Source organism: Ranitomeya imitator, chromosome 7 (assembly GCF_032444005.1).
Source record: "Ranitomeya imitator isolate aRanImi1 chromosome 7, aRanImi1.pri, whole genome shotgun sequence".
Lineage (NCBI taxonomy): Eukaryota > Metazoa > Chordata > Amphibia > Anura > Dendrobatidae > Ranitomeya > Ranitomeya imitator.
In genome coordinates, this window is record NC_091288.1 from 42,559,677 (window position 1) to 42,576,268 (window position 16,592).

Genomic DNA, 16,592 nt, shown 5'->3' on the forward strand with positions numbered 1-16,592 from the left:
GCAGGAGGGGGTCTAAAACCAGCCATCGCAGCCACCTGCACGGCCCGTGCTCTAATGGTATGGCTTGAGCATTTGGATTCGCAACTAAAAGAGAAAGTCCCAAGAGAGACAATACAAAAGTCAGTGTCCATGATGAAAGGGGCAGCAGCTTTTCTGGCGGACGCTTCGGTGGACTCAGCAAGATTATCAGCCAGGTCAGCTTCTTTCTCAAACGCCGCAAGACGCGCCCTGTGGCTGAAGTGCTGGCCGGGGGACCTGCAGACAAAGACCAAGCTTTGCTCAATACCTTGCGAAGGTGAATTCCTGTTTGGGTCAACGTTGGACGACATCCTCGACAAAGCAGGAGATAAAAAGAAATCTTTTCCCGGGTTCCCCAACCAGTCATATAGGCGCTCCTTTCGGAACAGAAAGTTCATGCGCAGAAGACCTCCAAAAGGAAATAAAGACGGATGGGAAGACAGAAGAAACAAAAACAGGGGCTTCTTGTTCAACAAACCCCCCCCTCCAGATAATAAAAAATCCCAATGAAGGTACTCCCCGGGTCGGAGGGAGACTAGCCGAGTTTCTTCCAGCCTGGGAAAGAATTTCAAACAGTCCTTGGATTCTAGGTATTATACGAGAAGGCCTCAAAAACAATCACTCGAACAGTCAGCTCTCCAGAAGGAGATTCTGAGCCTAATCCAGAAAGATGTATTGCAAGAAGTTCCATACCAGGAAAGAGGCACGGGTTTCTATTCTCCTCTCTTCCTCCGCAAAAAACCGGACGGATCGTACAGAACGATCATAAATCTCAAAAAACTAAACAGTTTCCTGGAGATACAACATTTCAAAATGGAGACAATAAAATCTTGCGTGAGAATACTCTTTCCTTTGTGTTTCATGACTGTTCTAGATTTACGAGACGCATATTACCATGTGCCCATCCACAGAGATTACCAAAAATATCTCAGACTGGCAGTGAATATCCAGGGGGAAGTAAAACACTTCCAATTCCGGGCTCTCCCCTTCGGGATAGCTATCGCTCCTCGGGTATTCACGAAAATAATGTCAGAGGTAATGGCCCACATACGGGAACAGAATATCCTGATAGTTCCCTATCTGGACGACCTCCTCGTGGTAGGGAACTCATTTCAACACTGCGAACAACAGTTGAATCTGGTCATTGCTTCTCTGTCGAGTCTAGGGTGGCTGCTAAATATACCCAAGTCCAAAATGGTCCCATCCCGGGTACAGGAGTATTTGGGGATAGTCCTAGACTCGATCACGCAGACATGCTATCTTCCTCAGGAGAAGGTACAAAAAATGACTCAGGCAGTGTTACAGCTGACGGTATCCCCAGTCACCACTCTGAGGAGAGCAATGTCCCTCCTGGGCTCTATGACTGCCTGCATTCCGGCAGTTCAGTGGGCACAACTTCACTCCCGGGATCTACAATGGGAGACTTTAAATTTAGGCATATCTCTGCACGGAAATTTAGACGGGCAGTTAGGTATTTCTCCAAACACGATACACTCCCTAGCATGGTGGGCAGACCCAGGGAATCTAACCAAAGGGGTTCCTTGGGCGCTACCGACGGAGAAGATTCTAACGACGGATGCAAGCCCCTGGGGCTGGGGAGCACATATAGGCGATCAAGTGGCACAGGGGAGTTGGAACAAAAGTCAAGAGCTAGACTCTTCCAACATGAAAGAACTGCTAGCGGTAAAACTGGCCCTAACACACTTCCTATATCTCCTTCACGGTCATCATGTAAAAGTCTTTTCGGACAACCAGGTAGTGGTTGCATATCTAAACCACCAAGGGGGAACCAGGTGTCGAGCTCTGATGGAGGTAACCCAATCCATCTTCCACATAGCGGAACACAGTCTAAAGTCCTTGACAGCTCTCCACTTAAAAGGCTCAGAAAACCAGACTGCAGACTTCCTGAGCAGAACATGCTTAAAGCAGGGAGAGTGGGAGCTAAACCAATCGGTCTTCGATCAAATCGTGAATCTCTGGGGCCTACCAGTAATAGACCTATTCGCGAACAGTCAAAACCGCAAAGTAAAAACATTCTGCTCAATCGATCCCCGGGGGAACCCTGTAGCTCTAGACGCATTGACAATTCCTTGGAACTATCACCTTGCCTATGCGTTCCCTCCAATGTCACTCATCCCCTTAGTGCTGAGGAAAATTCGGGAGGAGGGGACTACAGTGATACTAATAGCGCCATTCTGGCCCCGCAGAATATGGTTTTCTTGGCTAAGAAAAATGTCCATATCAAGTCCATGGGTTCTACCAGACACGCCGAAACTTCTGTCCCAGGGTCCAGTATATCACCCCAATGTAAAAAATTTACACATGACAGCGTGGCTTTTGAAAGGAGGTTGCTAAGGGACAAAGGGTTCTCTCCTAACTTGGTGTCCACTCTATTACAGAGTAGAAAACCCGTAACCACTAGAATATATGGGAAAGTGTGGAAAAAATTCATGTCAGTATCGGGGGCAGACCCGTATGGGGAAATTCCTATAGGGAAAGTCCTTGAATTTTTACAGAAAGGTCTGGAAAGAGGTTTGGCTACAAGCACCCTAAAGGTTCAGGTAGCAGCCTTGGCAGCACTGTATAATTATGATCTGGCCAGAAATCGTTGGGTCATGCGATTTATTAAAGCCTCATCTAGGTCCAGACCCAGTCCCCTCCACAACTCTCCCCCATGGGATCTAAACCTCGTACTAAACGCTCTAACCAAACCTCCCTTTGAGCCCCTGACAGAAGTTCCGTTAAAGATCTAATCTCTAAAAACCACACTCCTAGTGGCGCTAACCTCAGCTCGTCGTGTCAGCGATATACAAGCGTTATCTTCATGCCCGTCCTTTACTCAGATACTTGATGACAGAGTCATTCTAAAAACTGACCCGGCTTACCTCCCTAAAATAGCGTCACAGTTTCATAGAACGCAAGAGATTTCTTTGCCCTCCTTTTGTCCCAACCCTAAAAATGAGGGGGGAAAAACACTGCATACCCTAGACGTAAAAAGATGTCTGGTCCAATATCTATCAGCCACTAGGGAGTGCAGGAAGGATAGGGCTCTGTTTGTCTGCTTCCAGGGTCCACGCAAGGGACAAAAAGCATCGAAAGCCACGTTAGCAAGATGGATAAGAGACGCCATCGCCCTATCCTACTCATCCTGTGGGACAGCTATCCCAGAGAACATAAAAGCTCATTCGACCAGAGCAGTGGCATCATCCTGGGCGGAGAGAGCTGGCGCTTCAATACAACAGATATGTAGAGCGGCCACTTGGTCTTCCCAGTCTACATTTTTCAAGCATTACCGCTTAGACTTGACCTCCTCTGATCCTACCTTTGGGCGAAGGGTTCTAGAGGCAGTGGTCCCTCCCTAAGAGCTATCTATTCAAATCTCTCCGTGGTGCCATCATGGGGATAGAGAAAATGGTAGTTACCTGCCGATAACGGTATTTCTCTGATCCCATGATGGCACCCGTATATTCCCTCCCTTTTCACACACAGGTGTGCACTTGATAATGTACTAGTAATTAATTTTAGTCACGGTGCCTCTGTTAAGTTAAATAGCTTAAGTTTAATTTGTGCAAATATTGAGTTGCAGCTGAAGTTCTGTATAAGGCTCTGTAATCCAACTGATGTGGGAGAGAGGTACGCCCTTTTTCATCTGTAGGTTTCCTGTCCCTGGGGGTGGACCCCTCTCTCCGTGGTGCCATCATGGGATCAGAGAAATACCGTTATCGGCAGGTAACTACCATTTTCTGTGGCCTCCCTGGTAACACTCTTGCAACTCTCCAGTCCATCCTTAACTCTACTGCCCGACTAATTCATATCTCTCCTTGCTACTCCTCCGCTTCCCCCCTCTGCAAATCTCTTCACTGACTCCCATTCCCTCTGCGTATCCAGTTCAAATTACTAATACTGACCTACAAAGCCATCCATAACCTGTCTCCTCCATATATCTCTGAACTAATCTCCCAATATCTTCCCTCACGTGATCTCCGGTCCTCCCAAGACCTCCTCCTCTCCTCCACACTTATTTGATCCTCATCCAACCGCCTCCAAGACTTCTCCCGAATATCACCCATCCTCTGGAATTCAGTGCCCCAACACATCGGAATATCAACCACATTCGGATCCTTCAGACGGAACCTGAAAACTCACCTCTTCAGGAAAGCCTACAGCCTGCACTGACCCCGCTGCCTCCTCATCACTACCGGAGATACTGCCTCACCAACACCGGAGCTCCTGCAACCCTCAACTTATTGTCTCCTACCCCATAATCCTGTAGAATGTAAGCTCCCAAGGGCAGGGTCCTCGCCCCTCTGTATCAGTCTGTCATTGTTAGTTTGCTTACTGTGATATCTGTAATTTGTATGTAACCCCCTCTCATGTACAGCACCATGGAATCAATGGTGCTATATGAATTAATAATAATAATAATAATAATAACTGTAAATGGTTATGTAAATGATTAATAACTGCTGTAAAAAAAAAAAAACAGGACTGAATACAAACTGCCCAAATGAGAATAAAATCATTCCACTTTTCTGGATGTAAGTTGGACCGATTTTTTATACACTTGTGTGAACCTACCCTAAGACGCATTCAGACATCAGTACAAAAATGGATCAGAGATTGGACCGCAGTGAACAGAATATATGAAGCAGTCGCGCTCGGATAGGGAGCCCAATGCGGGCCAATCTCAGATCGATTTGTTCGGACGTCCAAATGCGCCCTAAAAGTGAGGTACACATGGCCGTATTCTGCTGAAAGCAGAAGCATTTTATATTAAAAGGGTTAACGGCGCCGCTCATTTCCACATTGGAGGCTAGTGGTGCCGATGACGTTTTGACCTTCGCTCCTGCCGAGACTTGTGCGTAATCATCAATTATTGCGCACATGTCCTGTTCAGTACAATAGGACATATACATGATGCTTGCACCCGGCGGGTGTGTGGGGCTGTAACGTCATCAGCACCGCTCACCGTTATCAGTAATTAAAGGGGTTGACTCAACACGTCAACTCTTTCCGACAATGAGGCTGATGCACAGATCGGCTGTTATTGCCGAGGGAAGTGGCAGCTTGCCATAATTTTCCCCTGCAGTGAACAAGTAGCACATTTTATCTTGTAGATTGTGGTGGGGAATCCATTCTGATTGATGGGGCAGCTTATTAAATTTATTTAAAATAATCCAAAAACTATTTTTCAATCAGGAAATGGATCATACTCATCAATGCAAGTTAATGGGTCCAAAAAAAACAAAATAACAGACACTCAGATGTCATCCATTTTTCATCTGAATTGAATTTACAGGATAGGAATAGCTTGAAATTTAAAAAATGCACAGTTTTTTCTTGAATGCAAAAAAAAAAAAAAAAAAATGGACGTGTGGTTTTAGGACACATGAAATGCTGTGCAACTAGCCAATAATTGGGAACTGGTGCTCTCATGAGTATCTGGCCATTAAAACAAATCCCCAAGTTTTTCTTTTTTGTGTGTGTGTGTGTGTGTGGGGGGGGGGGATATAAAATGATGCAGTGGTCCTTCCATTATAAGGATCTTTTCTTTGAACATATACACACACAGACACATTTATCCATACATACATATGCGGTGCTTTGAAAAAGTATTCATACCTTGCGAACTTTTCTACATTTTTTCACGTTACATCCAGAAAGGTAAATGTATATTATTTGGATTTTATATGATATACTAATACAGCGTGGCCAGTATTTGTGAAGTGTAAAGGAAATGATACACGGTTTTCTAACTATTTTAAAAATATAAATTTTAAAATTGTGGCGTACATTTGTATTCAGCCCCCCGTCCCCCTCTCCAGAGTCAATATTTTGTAGGACCACCTTATGCTGCAATCACTGCTGCAAGTCTTTTGGGGTCTGTCTCTACCAGCTTTCACATCTAGAGACTGAAAGTTTTGGTCCTTCTTCGCAAACTAGTTTAGTGAGACTGGATGGAGGCATCTGTGAACAGCAATTTTTAAGTCTTCAGACTGTAGAAGGAGTTAGTGGACAAAAGAATGGAGACGCATTTTGAAGTATATAACTTCTTCTTCAGAAAAAAACACAAGTGGTTTTTCATGAAGAAGTTACCGTATTTTCCGGCGTATAAGACGACTTTTTAACCCCTGAAAATCTTCTCAAAAGTCGGGGGTCGTCTTATATGCCTGGTATGGCGTGTGCAGAGTTGTGAGGTCGCCGCATCTGGTGCAGGGAGCGGTCCCGGATGGTTCCCAGGGTCTGGAGGAGAGGAGACTCCTTCAGGCCCTGGGATCCATATTCATGTAAAAAAAAGAATAAAAATAAAAAATAGGGATATTCTCACCTTCCGATGGCCCCCGGAGTTCTCCCGGCTCTTAGCGGTGCACGCAGCGGCTTCCGCTCCCAGGGATGCATTGCGCGAAGGAACTGAGATGACGGACCGTGACGTTACAATAAATAGAAATCCATGTATCATTTCCTTTTCACTTTACAAATACTTTCTACTTTGTGTTGGTATATCACATACAATCCCAATAAAATACATTTAAGTTTGTGGGTGTAAAGTGAAAAAATGTGGAAAAGCCCACAGGTGATTAATGCTCTTTCATATATACATACAAACATATACTTGTATATACACATACATATTATACATATATGTAGGTACTGTATGTTAGGTTTACTCCTGTATCCTGGGAAAGCTATCAGACATTCATTTGTATGGAACAGAGGAAAGAAAGGAAAATGGGTTTAGTTAAAGGACGCAGTTTCAATTTGAGATGTGCTCTGCTAAATGATAGCTTTTTTTTTTCTCTGCGCTCTGAATTGATATCATTCTGCACAGGAATCCAGACTTTCGAAGAGACATGCCCCTCATGTCAGCCAGAGACAGGAAAAAAATTAAATGTTCTATATTAAGCGCAGACAGACAGGCGATGTTCACATCTCAGAAATCAGGCTTATCTTCAGATATATATATATATATAAAATGCACCGTGTGCACAAAATTCATCCATGATACTTACACCCCTCCAAAGTCCACGTACAGCCATCTCTGCAGTAGCTCATAGGTCACCAGTGTCACGCCGAACTGTGGGGAGGATCGGAACACTCGAGCTGCGGGAGAGGACATAAGATTAATCTAGAACATGCTGCTCCTAAACTGGTTTATCTTATGGCACCACACGGCGTCTATGGTCTGCATTAGCCATTGCTGCTCCACCCAAACTAAACAAACCAAACCCTATCTGCCAATTCTGGAAACCTCTTTTATGTCTATTTAGTTCTACCAGCATCAAATCAGGAGGAGCATGTTTTGAGGGACCACCCTCCATTTGTAGGGCATGTAAATTCCATTGATATGTAGACAGGTACGGACTGGTGCTGATATTCAGCCCTGGCACTTTAAATCACACAGGCCCATGTTTTCTCCGTCCCCCAGAACCAGATTGGATATATTACTAATATTACCCTGGATGGCCGAAAGGAAGATTTACTACAAGACCAATATTTCTAATGATACCCGTAGCCTGCTGGGGTAAGTGACGGAGTCAGTGACTTTGTGCACAACTCTTAACGGTATGGGTGTCTTGAGAATGTTAATTCTGTTAACAACGTAGCAGACAAGGTGGCCCACGACCACACAGGCCCTCCTGGTATTTGTCAGACTTGCCAGTCCGGCCTTGTATGTAGATATATACGGTAATATCAGCGATATGGACTTGGGTTTTATTTATAAATTAACCTATGAAAAAAAAAAAACAGTCTCTGGCTGGGAGGCCCGCCAACCCTCAGATCAGCGGACCTGTTACTCCCCCTACAACAAGACTGTCGGTAAAGTAGATAGAAGTGGCGTTCTGTTGTGCCCATTGCCCTTCGTTCCAAGTTTATGGTACTGACACAACCATCTCAGCGTCAAATCCTCCTACACGTGGTCTTATGGCTGGGGGCAAAAAGCGTACGTCCCCCATTTGTTCTATTGATGGGGATTCAAAACAATCTATCCAATAGATAGGAACAAAAGCGGAACTTGAAGATCATTGGTCCTGAAGCCAAATCTCCAATAAGGTCTAGATAACGATTTAAAGGGGTTTTCTGGTTTTGGAAAACTTGTCCTTCTTCTGCAGTTTGATTAAAAAAATAAAAATAAACAAATTGTGCTTTACTCGCCCTCCCCGGGAGCGGCACAAATCTCACTAGCTAATCGCGATGTCTTATTGTTTGCAGTGCTGACATCATGTTGACAGCACTGCAGCTAATCACTGAACTCGGCGGCTCTGCCTGAGTTGACTCGGCTGCTGAGCTCAGTGATTGGCTGCAGTACTGTTGATGTGACAGGTAACAACAGACACTGGGAACAGTAGCAGAGAGCGTGGACCGGGGGAGGGTGAGTAAGGCTCAGTTTGGCACATTTTTTCTAAACAAACTGCAAAAGGAGGGACAGGGGTTTTCCAAAATCAGAATTTTCTCATATGGACAAAAAGGACCTTTTGGGATCCAATATCCTCCAGGTCCCAGGTGCGAATCCAAACCTTGCACCCGTTATAGTGAAATCCCTAACTAGGAGATACAGTAAATTATTATCAGCGTGTATTATATCACACCACGATTATTCTACAGGCCGGCATCTTCAGACTCATTTAATATGGCATACGAGACACCACCAGATACGATACAAACCTCCAGCTCCTTTCCAGAATGCCCTTGCTCCTTCTTCTTTGAGGATTTTTCTGAAGCAGTCGATAACCCCGTTGTACGTCGTCTGACCGGCCCGAGCTGCCACTTGCAGTCTCGTCTTGATGACATCAGCAGGGGTTACTAAAGAAGCCGCAGGTACGCCTAACCGAAAATGGAAAGAAAAAGACACAAAAGAACATTAGAGGATCTCGGGAGAGAAAATCCGAAGATGTCTGATAATTTTTTCGCAGTCAATATCGGGATGGAAAAATAGTCTATATTATATATGTATTAGGTAAGGAAGTTATGGGGTAGTTGATGGTGAAAAATGACTGCCCGATGTACGGCGCCGACACGTCACGCTCTTCTGGGACTCAATCCATGTGTTCCAAGGCGGATTCCTTGGGTAGTAAATTACACGCTTGTTAGGATTGCTACACACACACCCGGCACTAAACAAAGTGAGCTTAATGGATACACAAATTGATTAGCACGCTTGTGTCACACGCAGAGGAGCTGTGAATGACTTATCTATGGCAAATCCGTAAGGGGAGAATCCCGATGATGGATCCGTCTAGAACGCTCGCTGGGTTTTTTGTTACCTGAATGGTTTTCTTTCCTGGACTACGAGCCGCGAGCCCCTCGCTGTACTCACATCTACAGGGGGCTCTGTTATTTAGTGACACTCAATAGAGCCGGGGAATGCTGCATTGCTAACAGGCACATGAATAGATGGCTTTTTCGGGAGTAAAAAAAAAATATGACAATGCCACCTCTATGACTGGTCTGCAGGAAGCAGAGCGGCCGCATCCTGCCATCAGCTTGGCCCCGGGCACGAGGCGGCTTTTGCCCCGATTTGCCTGGAAGTCAGGATGTTCCAATACTTGAGCACAATGTGGTTTATTTGAGAGGACAGACCCTTGTCTGCGCCACCTATTCCCCCCGACGGTCTTCAAACCATGTCACATAGACTCCTGGGAAACAGAATGTGACATATGGAAGGAGAGGGAGAGGAATGATTTCATATTCCATGAAGAAGGGTGACTATTTTTTTTTTATTGGAGAGGAAATTGATATAGGTCTTATGTAATGAATATACAAGCTGCACTTTCTATGGCCGTAATTTCTGTCTATGGCTCAATTCATGGCGTTATTGTCAAGGAAAATGAAAAAAAAAAAACTTCTTAGCCAAGTATGGATTACAATACGGTCAACTGTGCATTAAGACTGAGACATTTTATATGAGATCATTATCTTACTGTTCTAAGCTTGGAATGATAAACTCAGTCACAGAAAGTATAAAAAAAAGTTTTCTTAAATAAACTATAAAAGTAAATTTTTTTTTTTAAAGAGCTGCAAAATTAACTTGCAAAAAAAAGTTTTAAAAAATCTGGTAAAAATTCTGATGAGAATGACCCTCATTAAAACATTTTTTAAAGAGTTTAATTTTTATCTCACAAATGAATAATACATATGAAAATAAGGAACTTTGTACTACATATTATCAGAGAAATCTGCTTGTTTTACCTCCCGGGCTGACCTTTGTGTCTCAATTCATATATAAAATCTGTATTCAGTGAAGACAGATTTTCCATTTATTGAGATAGGAGATGACAGTTGGTGCTTTTAAAGTTCTATGGGGAGGGGAGGAGCTAGTGGAACACAGACATTCTGCTGCAAGTTCTCCTGAATCGTCGGTTACAGTTCTACCTAGAACTTTATAAGAACCAACTGTCATCTCCTATCTCAGTGAAGAAAGATTTTACCTGTGAACTGAGAATTTTGAGAATGACTGATTGTTCCAGGAGGAGAAAGAAGCAGATTTCAATAATAACATATATTACAAAGTGTGTTATTTTCACATATGCTAATGATTTATGTAAAAGCTATCACAAGTATTTTTTTTTATATAAAGCAGACATTAGGTCAATAGAAAAATGGGTAGAATGGGGCAGCAAGGTGCAAATTTTAAATTAAAGGGGCTGTCTGGATTACAAAACCCATCTTACAAATAATAAAAAAAAAATTGTGATAAAAGTCTGATGAAAAAAGCCTATTACAATTACCCTCATTTATTAGTCAAAATGGCAACACAGGGCATTGTTCTAGTTCTCTCTCTCGTGAAGAACCCGGCATACTCTACCTAAGTATTACATACCATCCATTGATGTTGATGTGCAAATTAATGCCTGTTACCCAATTACTCCAAAGCTCAGAGCAGATTGAACTATTTAGGTTATTGTCGGAGAACTCTTCTAAGAGAAAAGATTGGTCAAAATGGACAACCCCTTTAACTTGTTTAGAGAGACCACAGGCAGCGGAATTATCAAAAAGCAATAAGCCTATGGCCACCCTAGGTACATTAGTGCATTGACAAAGGAAGAACGGGTCATTTTGGTGTGTGACTGCTAGAAGTGTTTATTTTATTGTATAAGCCAATTTGGAAATTGAAACAAAAGATGCCTGCCAGGAATTGTCTAGAAAAGCCATGTTGGCTTGAGAAGTGCGAGTGGAGTAAGTAGAGAGAAAAAAAAATGCGTCTTGCGTCACACGTTACATCTTACAAATTTTACAAAGTTTATATTTGCTTGTAAACTTTATATTACAGTAAAGAAAAGACATATAAACAATTTTTTTCTGATAATATCATTTGTATGTGTAGGAAATGTAATTCTATCATCCATATGGAAAAGAGTTCTTTACAGTAAGAGTGGTAAAAAAAACTTATGTTAAGCGGTAAAAGGCAAAAGGGGTGAAAAAATTACAAAAAAGGGGGATATATATTTAATGTATGGATAATGTCGTTGAGGGTAGCATGAAGATGTACTGATTTCTGAAGATTGAGTCTAAGAATGGACAGACTTTACTTTCTTTCAACCAAATTGAAGAAGGTGGGAGCTGTATGTGGCTCTTCGACTTCTGGCCATGTGCTCCCTAACCGTACACAGCTGTAGGTTTGGTGAAAATTTGGCACCGCTGTTGCGGCATTACTGAAATTTGTCTCTTTTTTTTGGGATTGAAGAGTTGAAAAATGTTAATAAACTTAACGGTAACCCTTGGATAATTTCCGTTACCAGTTTGACAATCCATTTTTGTTGACTTCTCAACCCGAACTGTCGCATTAACAGTTTACAAAGTTAAATTCTCATGAAAAAAAGAAAAAAAAAAAAGCGTTAGTCCATGATAGGCCTGGGTTAAGGTGCATCACGTAACTATACAACACTGCTCATAAGTTGACAATTTGAGTGTTCAGCCATATACACATATCAGGTAATCAGCCGCCTTGCTTTGTCTACCGAAATATTTTCCACCAACCTCAACATCTCAGAAGCCGCTTTTGACAGAAGCTTGCTACAGATGGACACCCATAATGCTGCGGCAAATCTCAGAACGAAGTTAAGCTGTTTACACCAGTTATGCTAATGTAATTAGCGCTCATTAACACAACGACATCACCTACCGCGAGCATATATTTACTGCTCCTCGGTGGTGACTGATACTGCTTTTGTATAAACGGGCTGATGAGGACAATTTTCATGTTCTCTATTAACAAAAACAGACTAAGGAAGAAAAAATTAAAAAGACATCCAAAAATAGGGTCTTACCTGCGATTGCACCAGCTGTTAGTAACTGCAACGCTCCTATATGTCCCTCTTCATCGGCAAACTGCGATTTACAGTGCGCATAAACTGGGAAGTAGATGGCAGAGAATGGGATGTCACGGAGGAAGCAGGCTTTGGCACCCTGCAACAAGCGTTAGTATTAGTTTGGTAGTTTCATTTGGCCCCTTAACTTTATATTCGATGCCCGAATGTACAGTGCCAAGTAAAAGTGTTAAGCACCCCTGGTCAAAATTACTGTTATTGTGAACAGTTAAGCAAATTGAAGATGATATCATCTCTAAAAGTCCTAAAGTTACTTAAAGATTACACATTTTCTCTGTAGTATTTTAGGCAAAAAAAAATAAAAAAATATATATATATATATTATTTATTTACTTTTTAAAATGTGACAAATTACTAATATATATGGATATTTTTCACATTTTAAAAATTACAAAACCTTTGGGCACCCTTGGAGATTTGTGTGCTCAGATAACTAGGACTAAAGTTTCAGACATTAATTAGCCTGTTAGGGTTATGGCTTGTTCACTATCATTGTTAGGAAAGGCCAGGTGATGCAAATTTCCGAACTTTATAAAAATCAGCCTCCTCTAACCATGTGCCAAAAACAGCAGCCATATGTTCTTCTAAGCAGCGGCCTAGCACTCTGAAAATAAAAATAGTGGAGGCACACAAAGCAGGAGAAGGCTATAAAAAGATAGCAAAATGTTTTTGAAGTTGCGCTTTCCTTAGTTCAAAATGTAATCAGGATATGGCAGTTAACGGTAAGTGGAGGCCAAGATAGGGTCTGGAAGACCAAGCAAATTTTAGGGAGATCTGCTCGCAGGATTGATAGAGAGAAATCAGAACCCACACTTGACTGTAAAATACCTTCAGAAAGATTTAGCAAACTCTGGAATTGTGGTACATTGTTCTACCGTTCAGAGTCACCTGCACAAATATGGCCTTCATGGAAGAGTCATCAGAAGAAAACCTCTCTTGCGTCCTCAACATAAAATTCAGCATCAAAAGTATGCAAAACAATATCTAAACAAGCCTTAAGCATTTTTTAAATAAATCCTATTGACCGAAAAGTTTAAAAGAATTTCAGGAAAAGAACATCTCCAACCATTATGCATGGGAATGGATCAATCATGCTTTGGGGTTGTGTTGCAGCCAATGGCATGGGGAACATTTCACAGATAGAGGGAAGAATTAATTCAATGCAATGTCAACAAATTCTTGATGCAAACATAACACCATCTGTAAAAAAGCTGAAGTTGAAGAGAGGATGACTTCTACAAATTGATAATGATCCTAAACACAGGTCAAAATCCACAATAGAAGACCTCAAAAGGTGTAAGCTGAAGATTTTACAATGGCTTTCACAGTCCTGACCTGAACTTCATTTAAAATCTATGGCTAGACCCCAAAATAGCAGTGCATGCAAGATGATCCACGAATCACACAGAACTGGAGGAATTTTCCAAGGAAGAATGGATGAAAATCACTCAAACAAGAATTGAAAGACTCTTTTCTGGTTACAAAAAGAATTTACTAGCTGCTATACTTTCAAAAGGGGGTGTTACTAAATACTACCCATGGAGGGTGGCCACACATTTGCATCAACCCATTCTCCTTTTGCAATTTTAAAAATGTAAAAAATGAAAATATATATATATTTTTGCCTAAAATACAAAGGAAATGTGTCATCTTTAACTTCAGGCCTTTTAGAGATCATTTCATCTTCAACTTGTTTAACTGTTCACAATAACAGTAATTTTGACCAGGAAAGTTTAAAAAAAAAGCAGACGATGAAAAGCTAGAATGGATAGCTAACACTAGAGAAGAACAGCTTGAACAATAGACAGCTACTAATAGAATGGTATTTAACAGGGATAAATGCAAGATTCTATATCTGGACAAGAAAAATGAAAATTACATCTATAGAATGGGAGGAATAAAAATAAGCAACATTACGTGTAAAAAAGACGTGGGTATACTAATTGATCACAGATTGCACATGAGTCAACAGTGTGATGCAGCAGCAAAAAAGGCAAACACAGGTCTAGGATGTATTAAGAGAAGCATAGAGTCTAGATCACGTGAAGTAATTATCCCCCCTCTTCTCCTCCTAGGTCAGGCCCCATCTGAATACTGTGTCCAGTTCTGGGCTTTAAAAAAGACATTGAAAAACTGGAGCAAGTTCAGAGAAGAGCTACTAGGATGGTGAGCGGACTGCAAAGTATGTCCAAAGAGGAACAGTTAAAGGATCTGGGAATATTTAGCTTGCAAAAAAGAAGGCTAAGAGGAGACTTAATAGCTGTCTACAAATATCTGGAGGGATGTCACAGTGTAGAAGGATCACCCTTATTCTCATTTGCACATGGGAACACGAGAAGCAATTGAATGAAACTGAAAGGGAGAAGATACAGATTAGATGTTAGAAAAAACTTTTTGACAGAGAGAGTGATCAATGAGTGGAACAGGCTGTCACGAGAGGTGGCGAGTTCTTCAATGGAATTCATCAAACAGAGGCTGGACAGACATCTGCCTGAGATGGTTTAGTGAAACCGGCAGTGATCAGGGGTGTTAGACACGATGACCCTTGAGGTCCCTTCCAACTCTAACATTCTATGATTCTATGTTTTATTTTTATTTCATAAATAGTGCACATCAAAATAAGCAACTTTGTAAAATATCTTATCAGAGTAATCTGCTTCTTTCTGGATTGATCTTTCACCGTCAATTCAGGCATACAATCTGTGGTCAGTGAAGACAAATGTGCACATTACTGAGATAGGAGATGACAGTTGGTGCTCCTAAAGTTCTATTGGGAGGGGAGGAGCTAGAGGCAGACGGACATTCCGCAAGTTCTCTTGAACCGACAGTTAGGCCTCATTCACGTGTCAGTTTAGGTGACAAATGGTGCTTTTAACATTATATGGAGTAAAAGGGAGAATCTACAGGACGCAAATCTCCTATCCCAGTAATGGGAAAATCAGTATTCACTGAATTTTACTCATGAATTGAGAATTGTGAGAGTAAGGCTACGTTCACACTAGCGTTCCGCTAGTGTGCGTCGCCTTAGCGTCGGGCGACGCAGCGGCGACGCACGCGTCATGCGCCCCTATGTTTAACATGGGGGACGCATGCGTTTTTGTGTGTTGCGTTTTGCAACACTTGCGTCTTTTTTGCCGCTAGCGTCGGACCAAGAAAACGCAACAAGTTGCATTTTTCTTGCGTCCGATGTTCGGCAAAAAACGACGCACGCGTCGCAAAACGCAGCGTTTTTGCGTGCGTTTTGCCGCGTTTTTGTGTGCGTCGTGCGTTGCGTCACCGACGCAGCGGCGCGCAACGCTAGTCTGAACGTAGCCTAAAAGATCAGTACAGGAGGAGAAAGAAGCAGATTTCTCTAACAAGATATCTTACAAAGTTTGCTATTTTTACATGTACTCTTGATTTATAAAAAGAAATAATAAACAAAAATTGACGGTTACACTTTAAGTCTTTGCATAATATTGAGATGGAATAACTATATAAATACATAAGTATACAATAAATATGTATAATATAAAGGACTCACCTTATAAAGGCCGAAGAAACCCAAGTCTCTGAGTACAGTGACTGCACTGACTCTGGGGCCGGTAGTAATTTCTCCTGCGACCTGTAAGCGAATCTTGACAATCTCCAGCGGGTTTGTGAAAATGACTTGGGAGCCTCCTGCCTGCACACAAATAGACAATTCCGTTAGATCCTTTACCAGCCGTTACGGGAGCAGACCTTTAGATTGTGTAAGGAGAATGCTGAGATAAACTCATTCCCTCGCCTCCAGTGCCCTCTATAAAGTCGTTAAATACTAATGATATTACTTGTGCCATAAATTCTGGATCTTGATTCCTTGAGCTTCACCATAAAAAATGATGAAGCCTTGTATCTGGAAGGGATTAAAGCTCGTCTGCGAAACGAGGAAAATTAATTTAAACATCTCACGTGTAATACTTGTATGTGGAATGTGGCAGCTGGAGAGGTTTGTTCACAGGTTAATCAATATTCCCGAAAACATGATAATCTATCGGGGAAAATGGTTATTTTGGGGGAGGGTTTATTTGCACCCCCATTAGTGTAAAGGTACCGTCACACTCAGCGACGCTGCAGCGATATAGACAACAAGCTGACCTAAACTAGATCGCTGGAGCGTCGCTGTTTAGGTCGCTGTAGAGACGTCAAACACAGCAACTCCAGAACGATGCAGGAGCGATCCAGTGACGTAACGGTGACTCACTTCTCGTTCTCGCTGGTTGTTAGCTC

General features: G+C 42.2%; 1 protein-coding gene across 1 annotated transcript in view; it reads right to left on the reverse strand.

The window, feature by feature from the left end:
• Positions 1-16,592, reverse strand: part of SLC25A12 (solute carrier family 25 member 12) — a 174,017-nt gene that overhangs the window by 4,976 nt on the left and 152,449 nt on the right. The window contains exons 14-17 of the mRNA XM_069733139.1: positions 15,868-16,008; positions 12,285-12,423; positions 8,683-8,841; positions 7,029-7,119 (exon numbers count right to left, since the gene is read on the reverse strand). Of these exons, the coding sequence (XP_069589240.1) occupies positions 7,029-7,119; positions 8,683-8,841; positions 12,285-12,423; positions 15,868-16,008 (530 nt within the window). The remainder of the gene's footprint in view (positions 1-7,028; positions 7,120-8,682; positions 8,842-12,284; positions 12,424-15,867; positions 16,009-16,592) is intronic.